At 44.9% G+C, this 24,665-nt stretch overlaps 1 protein-coding gene across 2 annotated transcripts in view; it reads right to left on the bottom strand.

Annotated features, from left to right (window-relative positions):
- Positions 1–1,100: 1,100 nt before the first annotated feature.
- SMCO4 (single-pass membrane protein with coiled-coil domains 4) overlaps positions 1,101–24,665 on the bottom strand; it is a 64,101-nt gene continuing 40,536 nt past the window's right edge. The window contains exons 2-6 of one of the 2 annotated variants that reach the window (XM_063095726.1): positions 19,770–19,844; positions 13,477–13,560; positions 10,939–11,062; positions 1,542–1,798; positions 1,101–1,265 (exon numbers count right to left, since the gene is read on the bottom strand). In XM_063095726.1, coding sequence (XP_062951796.1) covers positions 1,253–1,265; positions 1,542–1,798; positions 10,939–10,986 — 318 coding nt within the window. In that variant the 5' untranslated portion in view covers positions 10,987–11,062; positions 13,477–13,560; positions 19,770–19,844 and the 3' untranslated portion in view covers positions 1,101–1,252. Of the gene's footprint in view, positions 1,799–10,938; positions 11,063–13,476; positions 13,561–19,769; positions 19,845–24,665 lie in introns of both variants that reach the window. The other variant, XM_063095727.1, reaches the window with a different exon arrangement.

Genomic DNA, 24,665 nt, shown 5'->3' with positions numbered 1-24,665 from the left:
AAAACGTGCAGACTGAGCTCTTCTACTGGCGTAGAGAGGCTGTCCTTGCACCCTCCTCACAGCACCCACCCCAGGAGCAGGGGACTTGCCAATGTGAAGGGTGGGGAAGGCCACAGATGCCTCCCTCCTCCCTGCAGCCCCCCAATGAGCGAGTCCTTGGGACAGTGGCTTTCAGGCTTTCCCAGACCAATAAGCAGTGAGGCTCATAACAACCAAATGGGGGGAGGAAAATAGAAACATACAAGCCTCTGTATTTGATAAATATTTTAGCAAATCTCTTTCCAGGGTTATGGGCACGTGGGTGAGACCAGCTCTCAGAGTGAGACCCCAGGATCTCCGAGCCTCAGCTGGAGTCCTTCCTTTCAACAGCTGGTTGGTCTTCCTGAGAGACTCAGTCCAAGAGGTCCCAAATTTTCAGCAACAGCCTGTGCCATCAGTAAGCAGGTCGTGCAGCCACGGAGATTAGAAGAGCACTTCGCTCCCCACAAATCTCTGTAATCAGCAATGACAGGAGAACAGACCCCCTCAGCACAGTTACCATGAATCTGACTTCCAAAAACAGGCTGCTCCATCAGAAACACAATCGCAGGAACAATGTTAGAATAAAATGCCATGCCGCAATCCTTCCTGCAAAGCCAATCTGCGTTGAAAATTCAGCTGGAATGCCAACAATTTGCATCCTTTCAGCAAAGAACAAAACCAAGCCTGACCTTTACCTCCAGGATACTGTGTGTTGCTGTTTGCAAATGCAGTATGTAAGTAGACAAGGCTAACTGGTATAAAAAGCACTTGTGGTCATACTCCAATTAGAAGTCTTATTTTGCTAAAACAAGCTAATTAACGCACTCTTTCCCTCTCAAGATTTCCTCAATCTTAAAAAGATCCAGTTAAAAAGCATAATTTTACAGGAAGTGCCGAGCAGCAGGGAGTGAAAGAGAAGGTGGCAAAAGCCTCCTGGGAGAGAGAAGTTGGGGGAAGAGGGGCAAGGCCCAGGGAGGGGCCACACAGACTGCGCCTCAGACAGCGCCTCCTGGCAAAACAAGATAAACACCCAGTTTAAGGCTATTATCTCCTTTATTTGAAAAATAAATATTTCACTTTGAGTCAACATATTTCAAATCACATTAAGCACAGAGAAGAGATACAGTCCCTTTGGAAATTGTGAACACGTGTAGGAAAAGAGTCATGTTCCACATGATGAGGATGAGGTGAGTGCTGATTCCAGCTGCTGCATGACCAGGGACGCCGCCTCTCACCAGGTGGAGCTACTTATTGATTTTAGGAGAGAAAAAGAAACACACACTGCTTTGAAGTCTGAAAGGCACACGAAGTGGAGCATAAGGTGTATGGCACGCTCACTGATAACATGTTCCCTATTCCCTCCCAAGAAAAGTGGAGAAACTTTAATCAAGTCAAAGACCAGAGAAGACAGGGTGCTCCCACTTAGAGCTCAGCATCATGAACATCTCTGAATGTGAAAGCCATTTTCCGATTGTGTCCCCCTCCCACGCCTCCTCTCCGCAGCCAGCCGCAGCGCTCACTCAGTGATGGTGGGGCGCGTGGCCACGTACACGAACACCACGATCAGGAGCACGACCACAGCCAGCGTGGGCAGCACCACCGTGGTGATCTGCTGCCGGGCCTCCTGCATGGCCTGCTTCCGCTCCTTCTTGTCCTTGGACGTCTCCTTCTTGGGTTTCCCTTTGAGCTGCCGCATCTTTCCCAGAGGATGCCAGAGGGTGTGTCCAGAGATGGCTTCGAGGAAGAGCCAAATTCCTCTGGTCAAGGCACAGAACTCCTGTGGGGAGAATAACTCTGATCAAGAATGAACCAAGTGAAAGAATAAATTAGGGCTGAGAACAATGGAGGTCTCACCGGGCTCTGAGTCCCCTCAGGATCAGCCCCTCTAAGTGGTGGGCGGTGGGAACGCTAGCATGTACCACTGGCGTGCATGGTGCACTTCAGCCAGGTCACCGGTGTGCCGGGATAGTTGCCTCTCAGCTCCAGAGGCAGGACAAGGCCCTGGGCACCACACAGATAAGATCTGCGTGTGCCATGGGGGGAAAGGATTGGGCCTTCTCTTGGAGAAGGGGAGGCACTTTCTCCCTTCCGAGGCACTCTCTACTTGCTTTGCTGCTCTAAATTCCATAATCTCCCCAGCCAATCTCCAGTGTGGAGCCGCAGGCAGCCTGCATGTCCAGGCACGAAGTGCCCTTGGCACCGTCTGCAGGGTGAATGCTCCCCTGCTGGCTTTTTGCAATACTAGCTCCCATGTGCACTTGATTAGCTAGCTGAGACCCAGCATGCCCACACCCTGGCCATCCAGCTTCTATAGCAGGTGGAATATTTTCTAAAGATGGTGGATATTAAAAAGGGATATAAAGAAGACAAATATCCATTATAATATCCTAGGAGACCAGCATGGAACTGGGAACACTGAAAGCAGAACACGGTATACCAACGTTCCTCTAACAAAGGGACTTTTACACCAGATACAGTATGCCCAGTTCTGTCCCAGGGCAGTGTGTGGCCTGTCATCATCTTGAGGAAGATATTTACACCTAAGTGATCGTGTTAGGTGGCAGAATGTGGATTCAGAGTTGGGAAAGGCTTTGTCCATACCTTCCCATTTTTTATAAGAAATCCTAATCTATTAGCACTCGTTCCATATGGACCCACAACTTTTTTTTGCATCATCCACAATTAGGCAGGGTTTCTTACAGTATGACAAGACTTACGTTATTGCGGTAGGATGACATAATGCCAGACAAGTGCAAATATTAAAGTTCAGGGTGCCCTATTTGGACAAATGTACAGTTTCCATCAGGAAATTAGAAAGAATGGGTAAAAAAATACCCACTATTACTTTCTTAAGGCCTGACAGATGTAGGAACCCTTGGCTTTATCAATTCTCCTTTTCAAATTTTCTAAAGAACTTTCAGATAGACCTGGGTTTATAGGACACACCCCTTACTGGCCGCATGGCTTTGGGCAAGTCACTTAACTTCACTAGGCCTCAGAGTCATCATCTGAGCTACGTAGAACACCTTCTGTCTCAAGGATGACTGTGAGGGCCTCAAAAGAAAATGCACATGTACGTGCAGCCCTGCCTGCCCACAGGGAGGCTGTGCGGGCCGGCTGACGGCTCACCCCGTGCCTGCAGGGCTCACTGATACCACCCAGGAGAGGTAACCTCCCAGGTGAAAAGAATCTGCATGACTTGTGGCTTGGCACAGAGAAGGCAACTGAATTCACACTGGCTGACACCACTGGGACTCACCCCAGCGGTCAAGTGAATTAGATAGACATTGTATTATCCCCATTGTAGAGAGGATGAGACCAAGGAGCAAAGAGGAAATGTGTCTTGCCAATGGTCACCTAGTCTGCAGATAGCATCCAATGGCGTCTAACAGAGCGGTGGACAACATTCCCTGCCCACAGCTACAAACCACAGTCCATTCTCTCCCTGACACAGCCTCATAAAATTGCTTAAAAAGAAACCAGCCATTAGCAGCACTCTTGATTTGTGGCCATTTCTCTGTGGAGCTAATGGCCTGTCAGGCCCCACTGCTGTCTCTCCCAGGGCCCTTGCAGGACTGGTGGGCAGCACTGCGGTCCCAGAGCTGACAAGTGCCCTGGCTAACCGTGCCAGGATGACTACCATCCTGCTCCTTTGGCTACTGTCTGCATCCTCCCACGCACATGCAGTTGACATTCAAAGGCACCAGCCTCCAAACGACCGGCTCTTAACATTTGTAAGAGGCATTCAGAAGTTCCTCAAGGCTGGTCCGGTCAGGATTTAAAGGACAAACAGCTGGTCTGAATCCCGGGTTCTAGGCCAGGCTGCAGTGGGCAGCCTCCCTGTTCTCTCTTGCCCATGGGGTGGGGGCAGTGAGAGAAAGCCTCTCTGAGATGAAACCTGAAGAGAGGGACCCTATGATGAAAAGGGACCAGCCAGGCCAGAAGCTGGGAGGAGCAGCAGGCAGAGGGAGGAGTAGCCTGAGCAGGGCAGGACCTGGTTAACTGAGGAGTGGGAGGAACGAGGAGGAGAGAACACGAGGTGGCCTGGGGGCAGCGGAGGCCATGACAAGGAGTGGGGTTTTATTCCAAGAGCAGCACAAGGCACTAACAGGCTTATGTAGGGACTCCCCTGGCTGGCCAGTGGGGAGTGGTCATGGGGAATGAAAAAGGAGGCTCTGGAGAAGTCCAGGGGGATGGCACTGGCTCAGACATGGGGCAGGTCACTGGTACTGGAGAGGAGGATGAACGAGTTATGTTCCGGAGGCACTGCAGACAGGTCTTGGTGACAGACTGCACATGGCGAGTGTGGAGAGGGGGAAGCACAGATGAATCTAAGGTCTGGAGCATGAGCAATGGATGGGTGGAGGTCCTGTCCATGAGATGAGAGAGAATAAATGGGGCGGGGTGGGTGTGGGGGGAGGCGGTTCACAGAAGAACAACCAGCACTATGCATGTGTGAGCACTATGCATGTGTGAGCACTATGCATGTGAGAGCACGCCTATAAGACATCGCCATGGAAATGCCAAGGAGGCAGCTGAAGAAATGAGTCAGGTGCCCAGACCAGGCTGAAGATCTATATTTGGAGGTCAGCAGCGACAGGACTAGGTGACATCACCATGGGCAGGGTAGACAGAAAAGGGCCTAGGACTGAGCCCAGTGGCATACAGACAGCAACAGGTCAGGCAGAGGAAGAGCAAGCAGAGAAGAAAAACATAGACATGTGTAGTCACAAGTGAGTCAGGGAGGTCACTGACAATCACATCCCTAATAAGTCTCAGTGGTGATTTTAGGTGGCTAGAGAAGCACCTACTGGGTTTGGCAGAGTGGGATTGCCACAGGTCATCTCAGTGGGGTGAGAAGTGAGGGTTCAGACCAAGACCACCCGAAGTGGGGCCTGCAAACCTTTTGTTCCTTGTCTGAGAAGACAGAGGAGCTGGTGCCAGAATGTAAGTGAACACACTGCTTCCTTCATTGAGAAAGTTTTGCCATGGAGAAAATGTCAGCTGAACTATATAGCACACTCAGGGCACAGCTGGTTTACATTCTGGCACAAACACCTCAATCTTTTGGAAACACATGATAAATGGTTTGCATGTCCGCACTTCAAATAGCATTAGGACAGACAACTGGTTTGAAGTTCTGCTAGAAGAGCATGTGTGGCCAAAAGGGCTTTTCTTTCTTTAAATAATGAGAGAAACCAGAGGATGTTTGAGGGGTCCAGTAGAATGGGAGAACACCCTGATGCTGAAAAAAGAGGGGGTAGGAGCAAGGTGAGGATACAAATGGACAGATCTGCCTTTGAGAGAGGCAAAGGCACAACACCAAATTTAATGGAAGGGAAGGGAGGGGATATGGGTACAGCTGGAGGTGGGTCTGTCTCGTGCAGGTGGGGACAACAGGCTTCTTATGTCTTCAATGAAATGGGAAAGGGCTTCAGCTCAAAGTCTGGGAAGTTGGAAGCAAGCTTGAAGAAAGAGAAGGCAAGAAGTAGTCTGGCTCATGCAGACTCTGCCATGACCTTTGAAATAAGTGGCTTGCCTCAAAAAGAAGCTGTACCAATTGGCTCTATTTCAAGAATCTAAGAAACATGAAGAGACACTGACATCAGGCAGTCATGCAGATGCAGGCACCAGGGAAGCCATTTGATGCCCTGCATTGAAAGCAGTGGGGGAAGCAAGTGGGGGAGAGGACACGGGGCAGAGGGGAGCTGTCCCGAGAGATGAGAGACTAGCATCTGCTGTCATCTACCATGTCCAACCCTGTGACACCCAGCTCTACAAAGGCTCCTGTCCTTAAGCTACTGATATATTTCTGTATGTGATAAACACCTCTTTTAACTTTAGCTGGCTCCAGTGGTCTCTCTGCACCTTACACTGAAAGAGCCCTGACTAGAATTACTCCAGTTGTACAGTGAAGAATCCAAAGCCCTGCCACTGTCACACAATTAGGGAGTGGCAGAGTCAAAGGTCACGCCTACATCATTCTGACTCCGAAGCCTGAACAGCCACCATCCTCCTGGGTCTGCCCACATGTCTTCCTGCCCTTTTCCCACCTTGGGGCCACTTCATTGCTCACCAGCCCCTTGCAGAGAGTAAGTAAAAAGTGAAGCCCACACGGCTCAGTCTGGCTTCTTCCCACGAGCAGCTCGGGCAGGGTGGAAGCTTAAGCTTCCTGCTAAGATCCAGCTTTACAACTGCAACATCCGTCCAGTCACCCCACTGCCTCTGGCTCCCCTGACCAGGGAAACAGAAACTTCACAAACACTTGGGTTCTACGTGATTCTAATGAAACTCTACCTGCTCTGCCCCACCCCCACCAGCCAACTGGTCACCATGGCAACTGGTCAGCACTGGAACATTCCAACTGATCCCCAGTGTATGTGGGCAGGGGCCCAGGAGGCAGCACATCCTTTAACACAGAATTTTTTAAGTGATTTTTCTCTGATTATAGCTTTCCAGGCTTTTTCTAGACATGTGTATCTAGATAGACATGTATGCAAACATACTTATTAAGTTTTTTGTATGTACTTTTTCCCAACTTGGAGATCATAATGTACATAGAGTTGGATCCTATTAGGGAAACAGCCAGGAGGAAGAGGTGAGAGCATGGTTTGAAACCAAGTTTGAGCCTCAGCTCTGCCACATCATCTGACACGACCTTGGCTAAGGTACTAAATCTATCATCCTGACTTTCCTCCTCTATAAAGCCTCCTTAGAAGTTATTGAAAAATTAGAAATAATATCCTATCTGAAGTTCCTGGTGCACTGACAGGCCATACCAGATGCTCAATCAATGGTACACCATACCTTGCTATCCAGGGAAGTTCATCCAGTGGAGATGCACGTGAGGCTGGGAAATACCAAGGAATTCTGCCTTTTGGGGGGGGGAGGGTTGGCACCATGTAACCCATGGTTAATGGTATCCCCCAATTTTTTCTCTTTTCCCTGAGTTACCAATCAGCTGTTTGGCAGGTTTGTTCAAAGGTGTGATAGGAGAAGTCTGGCTCAGGATTAGGTAAGTCACTCCCTCCCAACCCCCACCATCTCAGACCTGCTACACCTGCGCCACTGTGGCAGCCACTAGCTATGTGCGGCTGTGGTCCAAAATGAGCTGGGCTGCAGTATAAAACACACATCAGATTTTGAAGACTGAGTACCAAAATAAAGAATGTAAAATATCTCATTACATGTTTTTAATACTGATTACAAGTTGAAATGATAACATTTTGGATATACTGGGTTAGATAAAATATATTATGAAAATTAACTTCACCTGCTTTCCTTTTACTGTTTGAATGTGGCTATCAGAAAAATTTTTAATACCGTGAGTGGCTGGCATTACACTCTCACCGGACAACCCTGTGCTTGCTCCATGCAGTAGGGAGCACTGCATCCTGCCCCCCTGTAAGCTTTCCACATCACAGGCTCAGCCCACAGTGTTGAGAACTCACTGAGCCTTCAGAATCCAGCCCTCTTTGCTCTTTCCAACCTCTTGATACCCCATGTGACCCACTGTTACCAATGCACCTGAGCTCCCCTGAACACACACCTCTGGGACTTTGCTAATGTAGTACCTCTGCCGGAACATCCTCTCCCCTTGCACAGACATCACCTGTACCTCTGCAGGAATTTCCTCTCCCTCTGTAAGTCATCTCCCTGTCACTGTCTCTCTCATCCTTGGTCAACTCTCATGCATGGCCTTCACCAGCCTCTTCAGGCAGCATCAATGGCTCCCTTCTTGGTGCTGTCTCAGAACTCAGTTTATGCCTTTCCTGCAGCACTACCTGGTGGCTACTGCCTAACTGGCTTGGCCTCTGACATTCCTACTTCTCGGGGACTGTGAATGTGTCCTACTGGTAATAATATTCTCCTGGGCTGACATGATGCCTTTCACATAACATGCACTCAACGAACATCTGCTGGATTGAATATCGAAGCTGGAATCATTTAAGACAAGCAGTTCGTCTTGAGCAACTTACCATAGTGTAAGAATAGAAAATAGAAAAGTAGCTAGAGACCATTTGTATTTCATTCTCGTTGTATGAGATCAGTATTTTTACCTGCATTTTACAAGATGAAGATGAGATTCAGAAAAGTATGCTGATTTGCACAAGATTAAAGTGTGACTCTGTGCCCACCCCTACACTGCCTGGGGCCAACAGCATTGTGGGAGCCAAGGACACCTCAGGCTGCTGGAGGGGTGCCCACCAAGAACAGCTGGACCCATCCTGTAGTCCATGTTAAGTTGCTATGGACTGTGTCGATTACACCCCCTGCACAATCAATGTGAGTATAGTAAGTAACCAGGCTCAGGGGTGGACTGCTGGCCTATCCTCAACGCTGTTCACCTTTTCTAAAGTGCCAGAGCAGGGGCTGGCCAGTTAGCTCAGTTGCTTAGAGTACAGTTTTGTAAAACACCAAAGCTTCTCCTGCCTTTAGAAAAGACAGTTTAAGGTGCTACCTAAGAAAATGGCTGCATTTTCCCCTTAACTTCTGGACCGCAAATGAATAAACACCACATGAGAAGGGTGTGTATGGGGAGATCTCTACCATCTCTTCTTATAGCAGTGTCATTATTGTAACATGAAGCATCAGGAGGGCCAAACTGCTCCTTGCTTTACGCTATGAGCCCCCGAAGCTGCCCTGGGTTCAGAGACAGAAATCCCACACTTGAGAGCAGCAGCTCTGCAGTTCATCAAGTGTGCTTGCTTTGTTTTATGTCCTGGTATTTAGCCATAATGGACCTATGATCACTCCATCCTGCCACAGAGAGTAGGGGTAAGGGGTGGGCAGGCTGCCAGGAGAATTGTGCAAAATGGGATGCCTGACACCAGCTAAGCACCTGCCGATAACATACATGCCTTCCCTGGCAACATACACATGAACAAGCAATGACAGCCATACAGGGCCAGCTCATCGCCCCTGCTGCTGACAGGCCACAGAGGTCAGGGCTGCTCTAGACCTGATAGCCAGTGGGGTGTGAGGAGAGGATCAGAGCTACAGACAGAAGCAGGCAGATAGACACACTTCTCACACCAAGGGCAGAAGGAAGAAGAAAATATGTCCCTTGGTGCAGCAGTATCAGCTACTCCTAAATAAAAATCCAAAACCAGAAAAGAATCTTTGGGTGGGTTGTGGAATAACACAGAAATGAAAACCTAAGGTTCTCAGTAAATTAAATAAATAACATTTCTTTGGCACACTGGGGTTTACAATAATTTCCTGTGCATTATTCATTTCATCCTCACAGTACCTGCATATCACTGCCCTTATATAACAAGAAAAAGCAGCATAAGGAACAATTAACCTCATGTTAGAGTTTCAGTCCCATCCTGGCAATTCTAGGGTCTATGACCCTAGGCAAGTAACTTAACCCCTTCCTTAGAATTTATTGTAAACAGGGATAAAAATACCTATCGTCTAGGTATTTTTTGAGCATGTCAGGGGACAATGTTGACAATGCATCTGTGAACAAACAGGCAAAACTGCTGCCTTCAGGTGATGAAGTTGTCTTTATTCGCAGGGAGTGTGGGGAGATAGACAACTAACAAGTGAATAGAATGTGTGTCAGATGACACTCTGTGTTGTGGAGAGAATAAAGTTTGGAGGTACAGGGGCTGCAAATTTAGAGTAATTGATCAGGGAAGGCTTCACGAGAAAGTGACGCTGGATCAGAGACTGGAAGGAAGTAGGAAGTGACCTGTGCAGACCCCGGGAAGATCTTCAGGGCAGGGCAGGGCACCCCTGGCACATCTGAGAAGCAGCACAGTGGCCAGCATGGGGAGAGGGCAGAGTGGGAGCCAGCAGAGGGTGAGACGAGGCATCGCAGGGTACTGCTTACATTGTAAAAGAACTCTGTGTGCAACTGACTGCAGGGGGGCAAGGGCTGAGGCAAGGCAATCGGTGGAGATGCCAATGAATGCTAATGAATCATTCAGGCAAGCCATAGTGGCTTGGTCCGGGGTAGGGGGCAGGTGTGGTGAAAAGTGGTCAGATACTGAGGGGACTTTGAAGCTAGAGCCACACCATTTACCAACAGACTGGAAATGAAGAATGAAAAAAGAAAATGGACTAAAGTCTCTTTGGCCTGAGCAACTGGAAGATGGAGTTGTCATTTAGGGAGGTGGGAAGATGCAAAGGGGATGGCTGCGGTGTGGGGAGTGGGGTAGCGGGAGTTGGGACGGGTCAAGTTGGAGACCCTATTAGACATCCCTAGCAGAGACGCTAAGCAAGCAGCTGAAAGCCCGAGTCTGCAGTTCAGGGAGAGCTGGGCTGGAGCCAGGACCACGGGGGACGTCGGTCTGCCTTAAAGCCATGAGGTGAGTCTGGTGAGCGAACGCAGACAGAGGAGGGCAAGGACCAAGCACTGGTGCAATCCAGAGTTTAGATCTTAGTAAGCTGAAGAGGAACCAGTACGAGACTGAAAAGCGGTGCCTGGAAGAAAGCCAGGAAGAGTATGGTGTTCTGGAAGCCAAGTGAAGAAAGTGTTGTAAAGAAAGAAGGAGCTGACCTATTTAGTTTGGCCATATGTAGGTCATCAGTGACTCTGATGGGGTTTTGGTGAGGAGGCTACAGGGGAAAGGTCTGAGTAGGTCCAAGAGAGGATGGGAGTAGTCAGACTGCAGGCAGTGAGTAGGCAGCTGTTCTCAAGACTTTTGCAGTAAATGAGAGCACAGAGAGGACTCGTAGGCAGAGCTCCTGGGCTTAAATCCCACTTCTACTACTGATCAGCCCTGTGAGGTCAGGCAGGTTACTTAATCTTTTAGTGCCTCCAATTTCTCACCTGAAAAAATGGAGCTAATAATCATTACCTAGTGAACTGATATATGAGAATAGTGCCTGGTACGATTAGCTATCATCAGCAGCAGCATCATCATCATTAGGAATATGATAAAATAATTATGGGAAGAAAATCACCAGCTTAGGAGGCTGCAGTGTCCAGCTGGAAGCACAGGGTACACACATCTCAACAGGAGGCTTGTCCAGGTGGTGCCAACTGCATAGGTGCAGGTGCAGAGGAGGTGGGGGGTTAGATCCAGGGCTGGGGTTTCAGCAGGCCAGTACAACAAAGTGAGAGAAAGACAATGTGAGGATTACATGAGATTACAGAAGAAAAGTGCTTGGCACAGGACCTGGCATCTGAAATCCTGCTGTTATTCAAAGAGCTTACATGGACTATCCAAGGAGTCCCTCTCTCTCTACATCTGCACCAATCCCCAACACAGAGAGCTCAGGATAAGAAAACACTGCTGGATTCTCAATTCTGTTCTTTCTACCAAGCCACATCCCTTCCTTTTCACTGCCCTTCTAATAAGGGAGTTAGAGTTGAATTAATAGCAATTGGCAACCTCAAACCCAGCAACTACGTTTTTAATTAGTTGACAAGAAGCAAATTCAACTATGGAAAGGACAAAGAAGATTAAATAATAAAATAACTTGAAATTCCCATAAGAAGGTCCAAAACAATGGCTTCTGAAATGGTTATGATACACAGAAAGAAATATTAGTTGGCAGCACACAAGACATAAACTGAAATCAAAATTTTATAAAATACATACTGTTATGCACACTGATATTTTGTTTTAATTCATTTTTTAAAAATGTTAGTTGCAATCCACTAAAAGAGATTTCACAATCAGTCAATGAGTTGTGACCTGCAGTTGAAAAATCACTGGACTAAAAAGATCTCCTACCAATGAAGGCTGCATCTCATAGATTTAATACATTTAATGGTTAAATCACAGTCCCAGGTGAGGTTGTGGAAATACTAGCTCTAGAGGTCTATACATTAAAAAGGCATGAGCTGCATGTTAAAGAAGTGTCAGGCTCAGTTGTGGCTCGAGAAGACAGAACCTGAACCAATGGGTAGAAGTTACAAGGAGCCGGACTGGATTGCCTATGGCCCAGGGAGCTCTGTCTCTAGGAGAGACCAAGCAGAGTCTGGAGATGCTGCAGCTGAGTGTCAGGAATCAGATTAAAGAGATGGACCCAAAAGTCACTGAAGTCTTCTTCCACTCTGATAGTCTTCTCTACCTTGATGAATAGACTGTTAAGAGTATGAAACGGAAGTAATGTGTGTGAAAACGCTTAGAGAAGTCACAGGCTCTTCTAACTGCTGTCATTCCTTAAATGGCAATTCTTTATCCAAGCCTGCAGTTTCCCTCAGTTTCATCTGCTATTCAATTAGGTGCTTTAAAACATCAGGTACTAAAAGTAAGCATCACTAATGTATCACTTCTTTAATGAGCCTCAACTCTGACAGCTCAAGACTAACGTGAGGTTGGAGAAAGAATTCCTGAAAGCACACAAACCAGCCAATTGTGTGCACTATTTTTGGCAATGCTTCTCTAACTTTTGTAGCTGAGATATGCAGAGGTGAGTAAACGCCCTCCCCTGGAGGCCAGGTCTGGGGCACAGCCAGCCTAAGAATAAAATTTCATTTGTTTCCTCTGTTCTTTTAAAATGTCAAGTGATCACATGTAACGTTAGCCTTGTCATTTACTTACCACGTGCATGCACTAGGGGATAAGGTCTTCAGTGGTTCTCACTGATCCCTGACTACATCCTCATACCTATGGCTCTACTGCGTTACAGGCCCCATCTTAGAGGTGAGAAACAAGCTTGAGGTTATATAACTGGACCAAGGCCACAAAGCTGGCAAGTGTTGGGACAGGGTCAAACCAGGAAGCCTGGCTCCACAGCCTGCTCTTAACTAATAAGCTATATTGAATTCTCCTCCAACAAATTTGTTTTAACATTCTTTAAATGTTATCAAAACCAAATCTTTGGGTAAAACATTACCCTTGAGGAAGATGTGCCACACTCACCCTGTGGCTTGACCCCCACAGTGGTACACTATAGTGCACCTGGAACTAGAGAAACGCAACTTTGCCAGGACTTGTCAGCCCGTCCCCACGCTTTTGTGGCCAGACATGGTCTAACAGCCCCTTCCTTCCTAGATATGTAACATAGCCATCATGTTCTTTTAGGCCCGAACTTCATTAACAACCAAGATATCACAAGCGCCAGTTGTTTATAGCATCTTTAAAGTGAAAAATTAATCTCTAAGCTCAATTACAGTAAGCTAATCACAGAGCCTGGCATTGATGGCAGACATGCCAAGAGAGAAAGAGTGGGGGACTGACTGAATTTATCAAACAGGAACAGCAACAGCATGCATGAAAGCCTGCATATCTGGGCCTTCCTGCAATAAAGAAACTGGGGGCCCACCCCATCTAGAGGGCCGTTCTTAGAGGCAGGTAAGCACTCTCATCCATTCATTTACTCAGTGAATACTTGCTAAGCACCTCAGTGTTGGGGATTAGCTCATCATACACAGACTCATTCACTCACTTGCTCACCAATTCATGCTTTCGAACACTTCCCGAGCACCTACCACATGCTGCATGCTGATTAACTGTTATGAATATACAAACTGATCATTCACTGACTCACCAAATGTACAGCAACCTTGATTGCTAGGTACTGTCCTGATGGTGGGGACAGAATACAGAAGACAAAGTTCCTGGAACTCACATTCTAATTGAGGGAGACAGACAATAAACAAATAAATGGGTAATATGCTAAGGAGCAAAATGCTATGAAGAAACGCAGTGTACAGTGACTGACTGGGGCATGCTAGAATACGGGGAGCGTCACGAGGATGTGCCTCTCTCATAAGAGAGCAGAGGCCTGAAGGAAAGGTGGGAGCAAGCTGCAAGGAGACCCATGGTGAGCATGAGGAAGAGGAGAGGAATGAGATGACTGGTCCAGGAAGGACTCTGAAAACCCCTGGCGAATTCTCAAAGCCTATCATCCGTGCTTCACTGCAAGCCTTTGATTCCTGAAAAAATTCAAATATCCTGCAAAAGACAGGCAGTAAGCTAAGCTGCTACCAAATATTTACACCCTAGAGTCTCCTAAGAGTCAATTGTGGGGTAGGGAAAGGAGGAGGACCCCATCAGACAATGAACTTGAGCTGCTCAAGTTGCATTTGTCACTAACAAAGTGATAAATATTTGACCTTTAATTTAAATGCCTTTTTTTGTGGAACAGTTGATGAGGATGGTTTGGGTAGAGGTCACAGAACAAGAAGGTTTTCAAGCACTGAAGACAAGGTTTGTTGATCTCGCCACTGGCCCATCCACAGGCTCCACAGAGTCCTCCAGGTCAGCAACGACCTCGATCCACTGAAAGTGCTGTGAGGCCACTGTTAACTGAGGCAACTCTGTTGCTAAGTAAGGGAGACTATCAAAGTTATCTTTAATTCCACCCACGACTCACTACCCCCCACTCCTGTTTAATAGTTTCTTAGGGACTGACTGCTCTCCTTCTGTCTGTACACAGTGGCCTCCTAAGGACACAAGCCTGCTCTTCTCACTAGTGCTGCCCAAGCCAGAAATCTGGGGTCTTCCTGGACCCCTCCCCTCTCTGTCATCCCCCACACCAGACTGTTCTCCAAGTCCTTCCACTCCCTTATCCTAGACGTCTCTCACACACATTCCCCTCTTCTCCATCCCCGCAGCCACTAGCTCAGGTTCTCATCTTCATTTGTGAGGATTTCTGTAACAACCTCCTAACCTATGTGTTCCTGCCTTCATCTTTCCACTTTCTCACGCCCTAAGTAATGCAAACATCTCTAAATCTTTCTAAAATCACTGCCCACGGAGGCAGAGCAAGGGGTGCCACAATTTACCCATCCCACACATTTGCCCATTACCAGCAAAAAATCATGTGGTAATACGTGTGGTAATGTGTGAAGAATCACTGTAGAAGCCAATGTGGGAGATGTATACATCTTCTTTAGCAAAGGGGGATGGATGACTCATCTAAACCTCATACCTGTTTTAAAGTCTAGTTATTGGAAATTTTTAAGCCAAAAAACATTCCTGGCATAAATATGGCTGCACTCCATAGTGCTGGGCTAACAACCAATCAAACCATGTTAAACTAATAATGAGAAAGCCAAGCTAACAGTAATTGATAATTAAACATCAAGATTCCCAGCAATTAAAAATTGTCACAAATTCAAGACCTCACTGACACTGCACTGTTAGAGTGCCATTTCCACGATCTGTAGGAACTCTGACCACTTGGAGTGCCTATGCTCAGCAGGTGACTGCTACCCACCACTGCTGAGCACGACCAGGCAGCCGGCTCCCAGCGGAATGCATAACAGAGTCATCCAGAAACCACAGCAGGGCACTAACTTAACATCTTTGTAATTATTGGTAGCTAGTCTATAGTCTTACCCTAAACTTGGAAGTCTGTGGAATTTTGAGTCTCACACACATAAGAACCAATAAAAGGACCTACATATCTAGATCAGATCACTGCCTTTCAGGAGAAGCCTTAGGAGTACAGACCAGGCCTATAGAATCCCTATTCTAAAAGACAAACCTGATCCAGTTAACTCCCTACCATCAAATTCTACAGTAGCATTCCACTGCCCTTAGAATAAAATTCAAACCCCTTGCTTAACCTGGTCCCCACAGAAGGCCCTGCATAATCTGGCTCCCCAAGGTTTTAGTGCACAACCTGAGCCCCCACCAGGCCTTCCCTCACAGTGGCTGCAGCGACCCTCTTGCAGTTGTCTGGGTGTACCACGCTCTTGCTGACCTCCTGGCCTCCATCCATGCAGCTGTCTGAAATCCTTTTTGCACTTCTCTTTGCCCAATCACTCTGTCTGCTGGACAAACTCCTCTTTCAAGACCTACCTCAAAGGTCACATGAGTTTCCTCTCCCCAAGGTGAACAAGGGGCCCATCTCTGTGCTCCCATGACACCTGGTAATAACCTCTACCACAGCACTCACCACCCTGTATTAATATCACCTGTCTGGTATTCCCATTACAATCTTTGCTATAACTCATAGGGGTATCCACCAAACTGGTACCTAAAAACATTACAAATCCAAGATCATAGAAAAGTTGTCTTAAGGTGAGGCCATAGTGTATCAAAAATTCAGCTGGAATTTCAGTATTCCCAGTAATTACCTTGAATAAAAGACTTGAGGAGAATAGGAGTGTCACAACTAAGATGGAATTTGCTTTTCAGGAGTATGTTTGTGTGTGCATGGCTCCACAAACACACACAGGAGTAAAGCTCAAGGCTAAGATAAGGAAAACAAATAGGCTTCAGGAGAGGAGAAATGTGTTTAAAAAGGAAAGCTGCATACTAATACTTAGCTTTGTTTCTTTTTCCCCTGTAGAAAATGTCAGTCTTGTCTTCTACCAGCTAAGAACCAAGTTTCATTCATAATTTCCTGAGCTAAAATGCTGCTATACGTTTTTATGTCAAAATATTTGGGGGAGGGCTACTTGGAGAATATCAGGGTATACTGCAATTTTAGTTGATTAGTTACTGGTTATTGACTTATTAAGGTTCCAAATGAAATAGAGCTCTACCTCTGTGTTCTAGGAGTTGATGTTCTGGAGTCTGGAAGAACAAGTCATTCCCTGTTCCATTTCCCAGAATACAGTATCTTCTCTAAGTACACTTTTAAGAGCCTGTCAGTTATTTTATTGCATTCTGAAAACCAAAATCTTGCAATCTTCCAAGAAAATCAAAACTGAAGGGGAAAGTGTCTCAGAAACTACAACAGTGCAATGCCAACCACGCTGTGGAATCTCTAGCCAGTTCTAGGGCCCAGACTGTGCAGTCCTCTCCACAGGCCAAGCTGGACTTACAGGCTTCATCCAAAAGCAGGAGGAGGTCACTGACAGGTTCTAAGCAAGGGAATGAAATGATATGATGAGAATTTTTTTTTTTTTTTTTTGCAGCTGGCCTGTATGGGCATCTGAACCCTTGACCTTGTACAACAAGAATTTTTAACACTCATTCTGGGTCCACAGTAATGAGCGGAATGGAGAGAAGTGGGAGGAGGGCAACAAGTTAAGAGGCTTTGGCAGTAACCTAGGCAAGTGATAATGCTGGTGTGGACGTGGGAGGGCAGTGGAGAAATTCAAGATCTACTTAGGAGAAGCATAATTAGGACGTGGTGATTTGGAGGAAGAGAAAGGTAAATACTAACAGGTGATTTCCCAGATTCTGACCTTAAAAAGTGAGTTAACAGCTATGCACCTTAATGAGATGTGGGGAAAGAGGGAGGTCTGGAAAGGAGCTATAGCAGAAGGACACCAGGAGTTAAATTTGGACATCTTAAGCTTGAGGTGCCCATGAGATACCCAAGTTTGCTAACTGCTATAAAGGGTATAAAAAGTGCTACAGAACACAGAGGAGTCATGTGGAATGATGGGCGCCTGGGGCCAGTCTCACTGGTGACCCCTTCCCATCCTCCTCTCATAGTGCTCAATGTCCTGCCCTGCACAAGGCATGTGCCAGCTAAAGGTGTGCACAACCACATGCTGATGGGACCAAGCTCAGCCAGGATACAAGCAGCTGCTTCTATGATTATCCTCAGTAATGCAGACACCAGCTTTGGGGTTAAGAAAACAATAACTTTAACAGTAAAATGGCATTTGCATTATGTCCTAACTGGACATCAAGTGTGTAGCCTGATATTTTCTTCAATTACAAACATCATAATAGGTTTGCTGATTTCTTGATACTCATGTTTTCAAGAATCCACAGTAATGGTGTTGGCATCTGGTGTTGGACCCTGCCACTTACACCATAGGGACCACAATCCTCTTTGGGAATTCCGCACTAGAGGATCCCATGGGAAATGTTAATCTAAGGTGGTATCAGATGCAAAGAAAGGTTTCTTAACAAAAATGACCAGAGAGGATGGCCTATTTTAGCAAAACAATGATCCACTGAAATCACATTCTGCTCTTACATTAACATGCCTCCTTCTGGACTAGACCCTGGTTGCTTATTACAATGGGTCTATTTTCCAATTTCCCCATCAAAGGACAATTCAAAATGTCATTTGACAATCTGCTTTCTAATTAAAAGTTGAGCCATTTTTTAAAAAATCGCATTTAACTAAACAATTCTACATGGCAATGAAGCATAGGGCTGCGCAGCCTCAATCTACAGAATCATTTGCTATTATTTAAAGAAGGGAGGGTAAGAACATCATTAGATATAGCTAGACTAAGCTGATCAAACCCCTGTCAGTGTCCTCCAGTTTACTCAGAGTAAGACAATGCAGCACTAATGTCAAATAATTAAATTTCCCACATTTAAATAAGCCCTAACAAAAGTAAAACATTCAAGACTGACAGGAAGGTCTCAGGAGAAAGATATCTGCTTTTTTAAGACAGCTGCCTCGCTGGGTGTTCAGAGAACACCAGGGTCAGACTGCAATTCTCAACAGCAGGTCGATGCTCTCTTCCTTGAAAGGAGCACTGAGGGTGGGTAAGAGACAGAGCCCCCAGGTTTTGTGAGGCTAGGAGTTTGCTATGGCTTCCAAGGGGAAGGATCAAGATGGTACAGGGGCAGGAAAAACTGAACTTCATTCGCACTAGCTCATGACCTTAAGCAAGACATTAAACTTCTGGGCTTGTTTCCTGACTTTGAAAATAAGTTACCATCTGCCCCTGCCGGCTTCCCAGGATTGGCAGGAGAAGAAAATCTGGTGACATATGCAGAAGCACCCTGCAAAAGAGAAAGCATCTTACAAATGCAAGAGACAACTGCTGGTTACTGTTAAGTAGGAAAGGCTGGGCCAAGTCTTCCAAGAGGGAGGTGACCAACAAAACCGGTAAAATTAATAAAGAATTTCTTTGGGATATTTAGCAGGTGCAATAAACAGTTTGAGAAAGGGAACCTGCTGACTCGTTCATTTAAAGCAACAAGGTTTGTGGCAGAGAGGTGGGTTAAGATGCAATTGTCCATTAATTGAAGCAGCCTGAAGGATTGTATGAATAGAGAAGGGGGTCTGCCATGCAGTGGACAAGAAGGGACGGACATGACCCCAGCAAGACCAAAACCCCACCTCATGCAACCCCTACTCCACACCAGCCACGGGGAGACAGTGGCAGGCTAGGGAGTCATGCGCCCATGGCCACAGGCTTCCTGTTCTCCCTGTCACCTCCCTTCCCTTCCATCTTCTGGATTATGGCTCTTTACATGGGCCCTAATGACTCACAAAAAAGACAAATCAGAAAGAAAAGCTCTGCTATTAGTTTCATTTCACCAACAGCCAAAAAAACACAGGATAACTAGAGAAGATCAGAAATTGCAGATGAATGCTCGAAGAACAGAATCTATTAAAGAAGGATGTCTAGCTCAGGCCCTACAAGGGTGCAGTGCTGGAGGGACAAGGTCAATCCACACAGTAGCTGACCGACTAATAGGGAAGTCTTATTCATTATTCATTCAACAAACGTTTATGGAGCATCTCCTATGTCCCAGGCACAATCCAGATCCACCCTCGAGGATATTACTGGAAAAAATGCACAAATAGGCAACTATAATAAAGTGTGGAAATACCATAATTGGGGGGTGAGGGGGTCAGAGAGAAGGAGCCTCTAACTGGACAAGAGAGGAGAATGGTGAAGGGTCAGAGGAAGAGCACAAATGATAACATAAATGCCATTCAGAAGGAGAAGGTGTTAAGGGAGTTCAACAACAGGAGAAATCACTGCCAGCCAGGAGGGAATCTGAAAAGGCTTCATTTCCAGGGAGGCAGCATTTGGTAAATGTCACCTAGAATGAAGAGGAAGCTGGCCAGGCAGAGAAGAGAGGTGAAGCATTACATACACAACTGGGATATCTGAGGGATGGCAGGGACAGCAGTCTCTCTCCAAACACGGGCTTCCCTTACAAGAGAACTTTTACCTTTTCTTCAAAACTTCAAGAATTGCTGTCTCAATAATTTCAGCAAACTGATTTCCAGTAAAGATGAATTAATTCCTGTTGAGAAATTAGAAGAAAAAGTATAATAGGTGCTTGAGCAGGCGGAAGGGTAACCCCTCCACAGACCCTTTTTTGGGACCCTCCCCCCAACCCAGGTTCCCCTCCCCCAACTGACATCTGTCACCATCAGCCACTCTGCTCCAGAGTCAGACAAACACACAGGATGAGCGGGACTGTGTGGCCCCTGAGTTAGAGGGGCCTTCCCACCCCAGTTCCCAGCAGGCTGGCCACGCTTCGCTCCCTGCATTCCTGAGATTTCACAGCAAACCCTCTGCTAACTTAAGATGGTATGAGAGCATTTCTGTTCCCTGCAACCAAAAAGCACTGATTTAAAAATAAGAGATCCAGGGCTAGGACTAGAAAAGGAAACAAAAGTGGAGTTGAAGGCATAAAGGCTTCTGAAATAAAACCTTGGGAAAAATAAAAGATGAGAGGAAGTGACCTTGGCCTCTGAACTACTGTCCCTTAATGTCTGAGAGGAAAGAAGGAGAGAGATGTGTGAGGCCCAGAAAGTAGACCCAAAAAATTAACTCATAAAATCTCAGCGGCATTAGATATTGAGATGGAGGCCCAGATATTGGGGGAAAAGGGCACTTAATATGGGCATTATCCATAAACAAAGCAAAATAAATAAAGGTGGGAGACTCCGAAAAGTGTCGATAGCAAGCAAGGAAGAACCGAGCAACACCAATCATTACTAAAATAAGGAGTGCAAGGACTCAAAGTCCCTACTGCCTTTTTTTCCTTTTTTTTTTTTTTTTTTTTTTGCCTTAAATAATAAACATTTTATATAGCCATGGTTTGGTGGGTCAGCAATTAGTGCTGAGCTCAGGTGGTGGTTTTTCTTCTGGTCTTGGCTGGTTTGATTATGTGGCTACAGTCATCTGGTGGTTCAAGTGGGCTGGATGGTCAGATATTGGGGACTGGTACTGGCTATGCTGCCTTTATGTTCTATTTTACTGAATGTAAGCATTTTTTTTTTCCTGAGAGCTTGAAAGATTTACGCCCAACCTCTATCCTTTTTTTTTTTCTTTTTTTTTTTTTTTTTTTTAAATTTTATTTTGTCGATATACATTGTAGCTGATTAATGCTCCCCATCACCAAAACCTCCCTCCCTTCTCCCTCCCCCCCTCCCCCCCAACCATGTCCTTTCTGTTTGTTTGTTGTATCAACTTCAAATAATTCTGGTTGTTATATCTTCTTCCCCCCCCCCCCCGGTTTGTGTGTGTATGTGTGTATGTGTGTGTGTGAATTTATATATTAATTTTTAGCTCCCACCAATAAGTGAGAACATGTGGTATTTCTCTTTCTGTGCCTGACTTGTTTCACTTAATATAATTCTCTCGAGGTCCATCCATGTTGTTGCAAATGGCAGTATTTCATTCGTTTTTATAGCTGAGTAGTATTCCATTGTGTAGATGTACCACATTTTCCGTATCCACTCATCTGATGATGGGCATTTGGGCTGGTTCCAACTCTTGGCTATTGTAAAGAGTGCTGCGATGAACATTGGGGAACAGGTATACCTTCGACTTGATGATTTCCATTCCTCTGGGTATATTCCCAACAGTGGGATGGCTGGGTCGTATGGTAGATCTATTTGCAATTGTTTAAGGAACCTCCATACCATTTTCCATAGAGGCTGCACCATTTTGCAGTCCCACCAACAATGTATGAGAGTTCCTTTTTCTCCGCAGCCTCGCCAGCATTTATCGTTCATAGTCTTTTGGATTTTAGCCATCCTAACTGGGGTTAGATGGTATCTCAATGTGGTTTTGATTTGCATTTCCCGGATGCTGAGTGATGTTGAGCATTTTTTCATATGTCTGTTGGCCATTTGGATATCTTCCTTAGAGAAATGCCTACTTAGCTCTTTTGCCCATTTTTTAATTGGGTTGCTTGTTTTCTTCTTGTAAAGTTGTTTGAGTTCCTTATATATTCTGGATATTAATCCTTTGTCAGATGTATATTTTGCAAATATTTTCTCCCACTCTGTTGGTTGTCTTTTAACTCTTTTAATTGTTTCTTTTGCTGTGCAGAAGCTTTTTAGTTTGATATAATCCCATTTGTTTATTTTTCCTTTGGTTGCCCGTGCTTTTGGGGTCGTATTCATGAAGTCTGTGCCCAGTCCTATTTCCTGAAGTGTTTCTCCTATGTTTTCTTTGAGAAGTTTTATTGTCTCAGGGTGTATATTTAAATCCTTAATCCATTTTGAGTTGATTTTAGTATACGGTGAGAGGTATGGATCTAGTTTCATTCTCCTGCATATCGATATCCAGTTATCCCAGCACCACTTGCTGAAGAGGCAGTCCCTTCCCCAGTGAATAGGCTTGGTGCCTTTGTCAAAGATCAGATGGAAGTAAGTGTGTGGGTTGATTTCTGGATTCTCTATTCTATTCCATTGGTCAGTGTGTCTGTTTTTATGCCAGTACCATACTGTTTTGGTTATTATAGCTTTGTAGTATAGCTTAAAGTCAGGTAGTGTTATGCCTCCAGCTTTATTTTTTTTGCTGAGCATTGCTTTGGCTATTCGTGGTCTTTTATTGTTCCATATAAATGTCTGAATAGTTTTTTCCATTTCTGAGAAAAATGTCTTTGGAATTTTGATGGGGATTGCATTGAATTTGTATATCACTTTGGGTAGTATGGACATTTTCACTATGTTGATTCTTCCAATCCAAGAGCATGGAATATCTTTCCATCTTCTTGTATCCTCTCTAATTTCTCTCAGCAGTGGTTTGTAGTTCTCATTATAGAGATTTTTCACCTCCTTGGTTAACTCAATTCCTAAGTATTTTATTTTTTTGGTGGCTATTGTAAATGGGCAAGCTTTCTTGATTTCTCCTTCTGCATGTTCACTATTGGAGAAAAGAAATGCTACTGATTTTTGTGTGTTGATTTTGTATCCTGCTACTGTGCTGAAATCATTTATCAATTCCAACAGTTTTTTTGTAGAGGTTTTAGGCTGTTCGATATATAGGATCATGTCATCTGCAAACAGGGACAGTTTGACTTCATCTTTTCCAATCTGGATGCCCTTTATTTCCTTCTCTTCTCTGATTGCTCTGGCTAGTACTTCCAACACTATGTTGAATAGGAGTGGTGAGAGTGGGCATCCTTGTCTAGTGCCTGTTCTTAAAGGAAAAGCTTTCAGCTTTTCCCCATTCAGGATGATATTGGCAGTGGGTTTGTCATATATGGCTTTAATTATGTTGAGATACTTTCCCTCTATACCTAACTTATAGAGGGTCTTTGTCATGAATGAGTGCTGAATTTTATCAAATGCTTTTTCAGCATCTATAGAGATGATCATATGGTCCTTGTGTTTGAGTTTATTAATATGGTGTATGACATTTATTGATTTGCGTATGTTGAACCAACCTTGCATCCCTGGGATGAATCCCACTTGATCGTGATGAATAATTTTTCGTATGTGTTGCTGTATTCTGTTTGCTAGTATTTTAGTGAGGATTTTTGCATCTATATTCATCAAGGATATCGGCCTGTAGTTTTCTTTTTTGGTTATATCTTTACCTGGTTTTGGTATCAGGATGATGTTTGCTTCATAGAATGAGTTTGGGAGATTTGCGTCCGTTTCAATCTTTTGGAATAGTTTGTAAAGAATCGGTGTCAATTCCTGTTTGAATGTTTGGTAAAATTCTGCTGTGAATCCATCTGGTCCTGGGCTTTTCTTTGTTGGGAGCCTTCTGATAACAGCTTCAATCTCCTTTATTGTTATTGGTCTGTTCAAATTTTCTACGTCTTCACGGTTCAGTTTTGGGAGCTTGTGTGTGTCCAGAAATTTATCCATTTCCTCCAGATTTTCAAATTTGTTGGCGTATAGTTGTTTATAGTAGTCTCGAATGATTCCTTGTATTTCAGATGAATCAGTTGTAATATCGCCTTTTTCATTTCTAATTTTTGTTATTTGAGTCTTCTCTCTTCTTTTTTTTGTTAGCCATGCTAATGGTTTGTCAATTTTATTTATCTTTTCAAAAAACCAACTTTTTGATTCGTTGATCTTTTGAATTGTTTTTTGGTTTTCAATTTCATTCAGTTCTGCTCTGATCTTAATGATTTCTTTCCGTCTGCTAACTTTAGGATTGGATTGTTCTTGTTTTTCTAGTTCTTTAAGGTGAAGTGTTAGGTTGTTCACTTGCCATCTTTCCATTCTTCTGAAGTGAGCATTTAATGCAATAAATTTTCCCCTCAATACTGCTTTTGCAGTATCCCACAGATTTTGGTATGATGTATCATTGTTTTCATTAGTTTCAATAAACTTTTTGATTTCCTGCTTGATTTCTTCTTGGACCCATATGTCATTAAGTAGAATGCTGTTTAATTTCCATGTGTTTGTATAGTTTCCAGAGTTTTGTTTGTTATTAATTTCTAGTTTTAATCCATTGTGGTCTGAGAAGATACATGGGATAATTCCAATTTTTTTGAATTTATTGAGACTTGATTTGTGACCTAATATGTGATCTATCTTGGAGAATGATCCATGTGCTGATGAGAAGAATGAATATTCTGAGGTTGTTGGGTGGAATGTTCTGTAGATATCTGCCAATTCCAATTGGTCTAGAGTCTTGTTTAGATCTTGTGTTTCTCTACTGATTCTTTGCCTAGATGATCTGTCTAATATTGACAGTGGAGTGTTCAGGTCTCCTGCTATTATGGTATTAGTGTCTATTTCCTTCTTTAGGTCTAATAGAGTTTGTTTTATAAATCTGGCTGCTCCAACATTGGGTGCGTACATATTTATGATTGTTATGTCTTCTTGATGGATCAGTCCTTTTATCATTAAGTAGTGTCCCTCAT

The sequence above is a fragment of the Cynocephalus volans genome, chromosome 4 (assembly GCF_027409185.1).
Source record: "Cynocephalus volans isolate mCynVol1 chromosome 4, mCynVol1.pri, whole genome shotgun sequence".
Lineage (NCBI taxonomy): Eukaryota > Metazoa > Chordata > Mammalia > Dermoptera > Cynocephalidae > Cynocephalus > Cynocephalus volans.
Note: the sequence above shows the minus strand (reverse complement) of the source record. Positions and strands in the feature narration are given on the sequence as shown.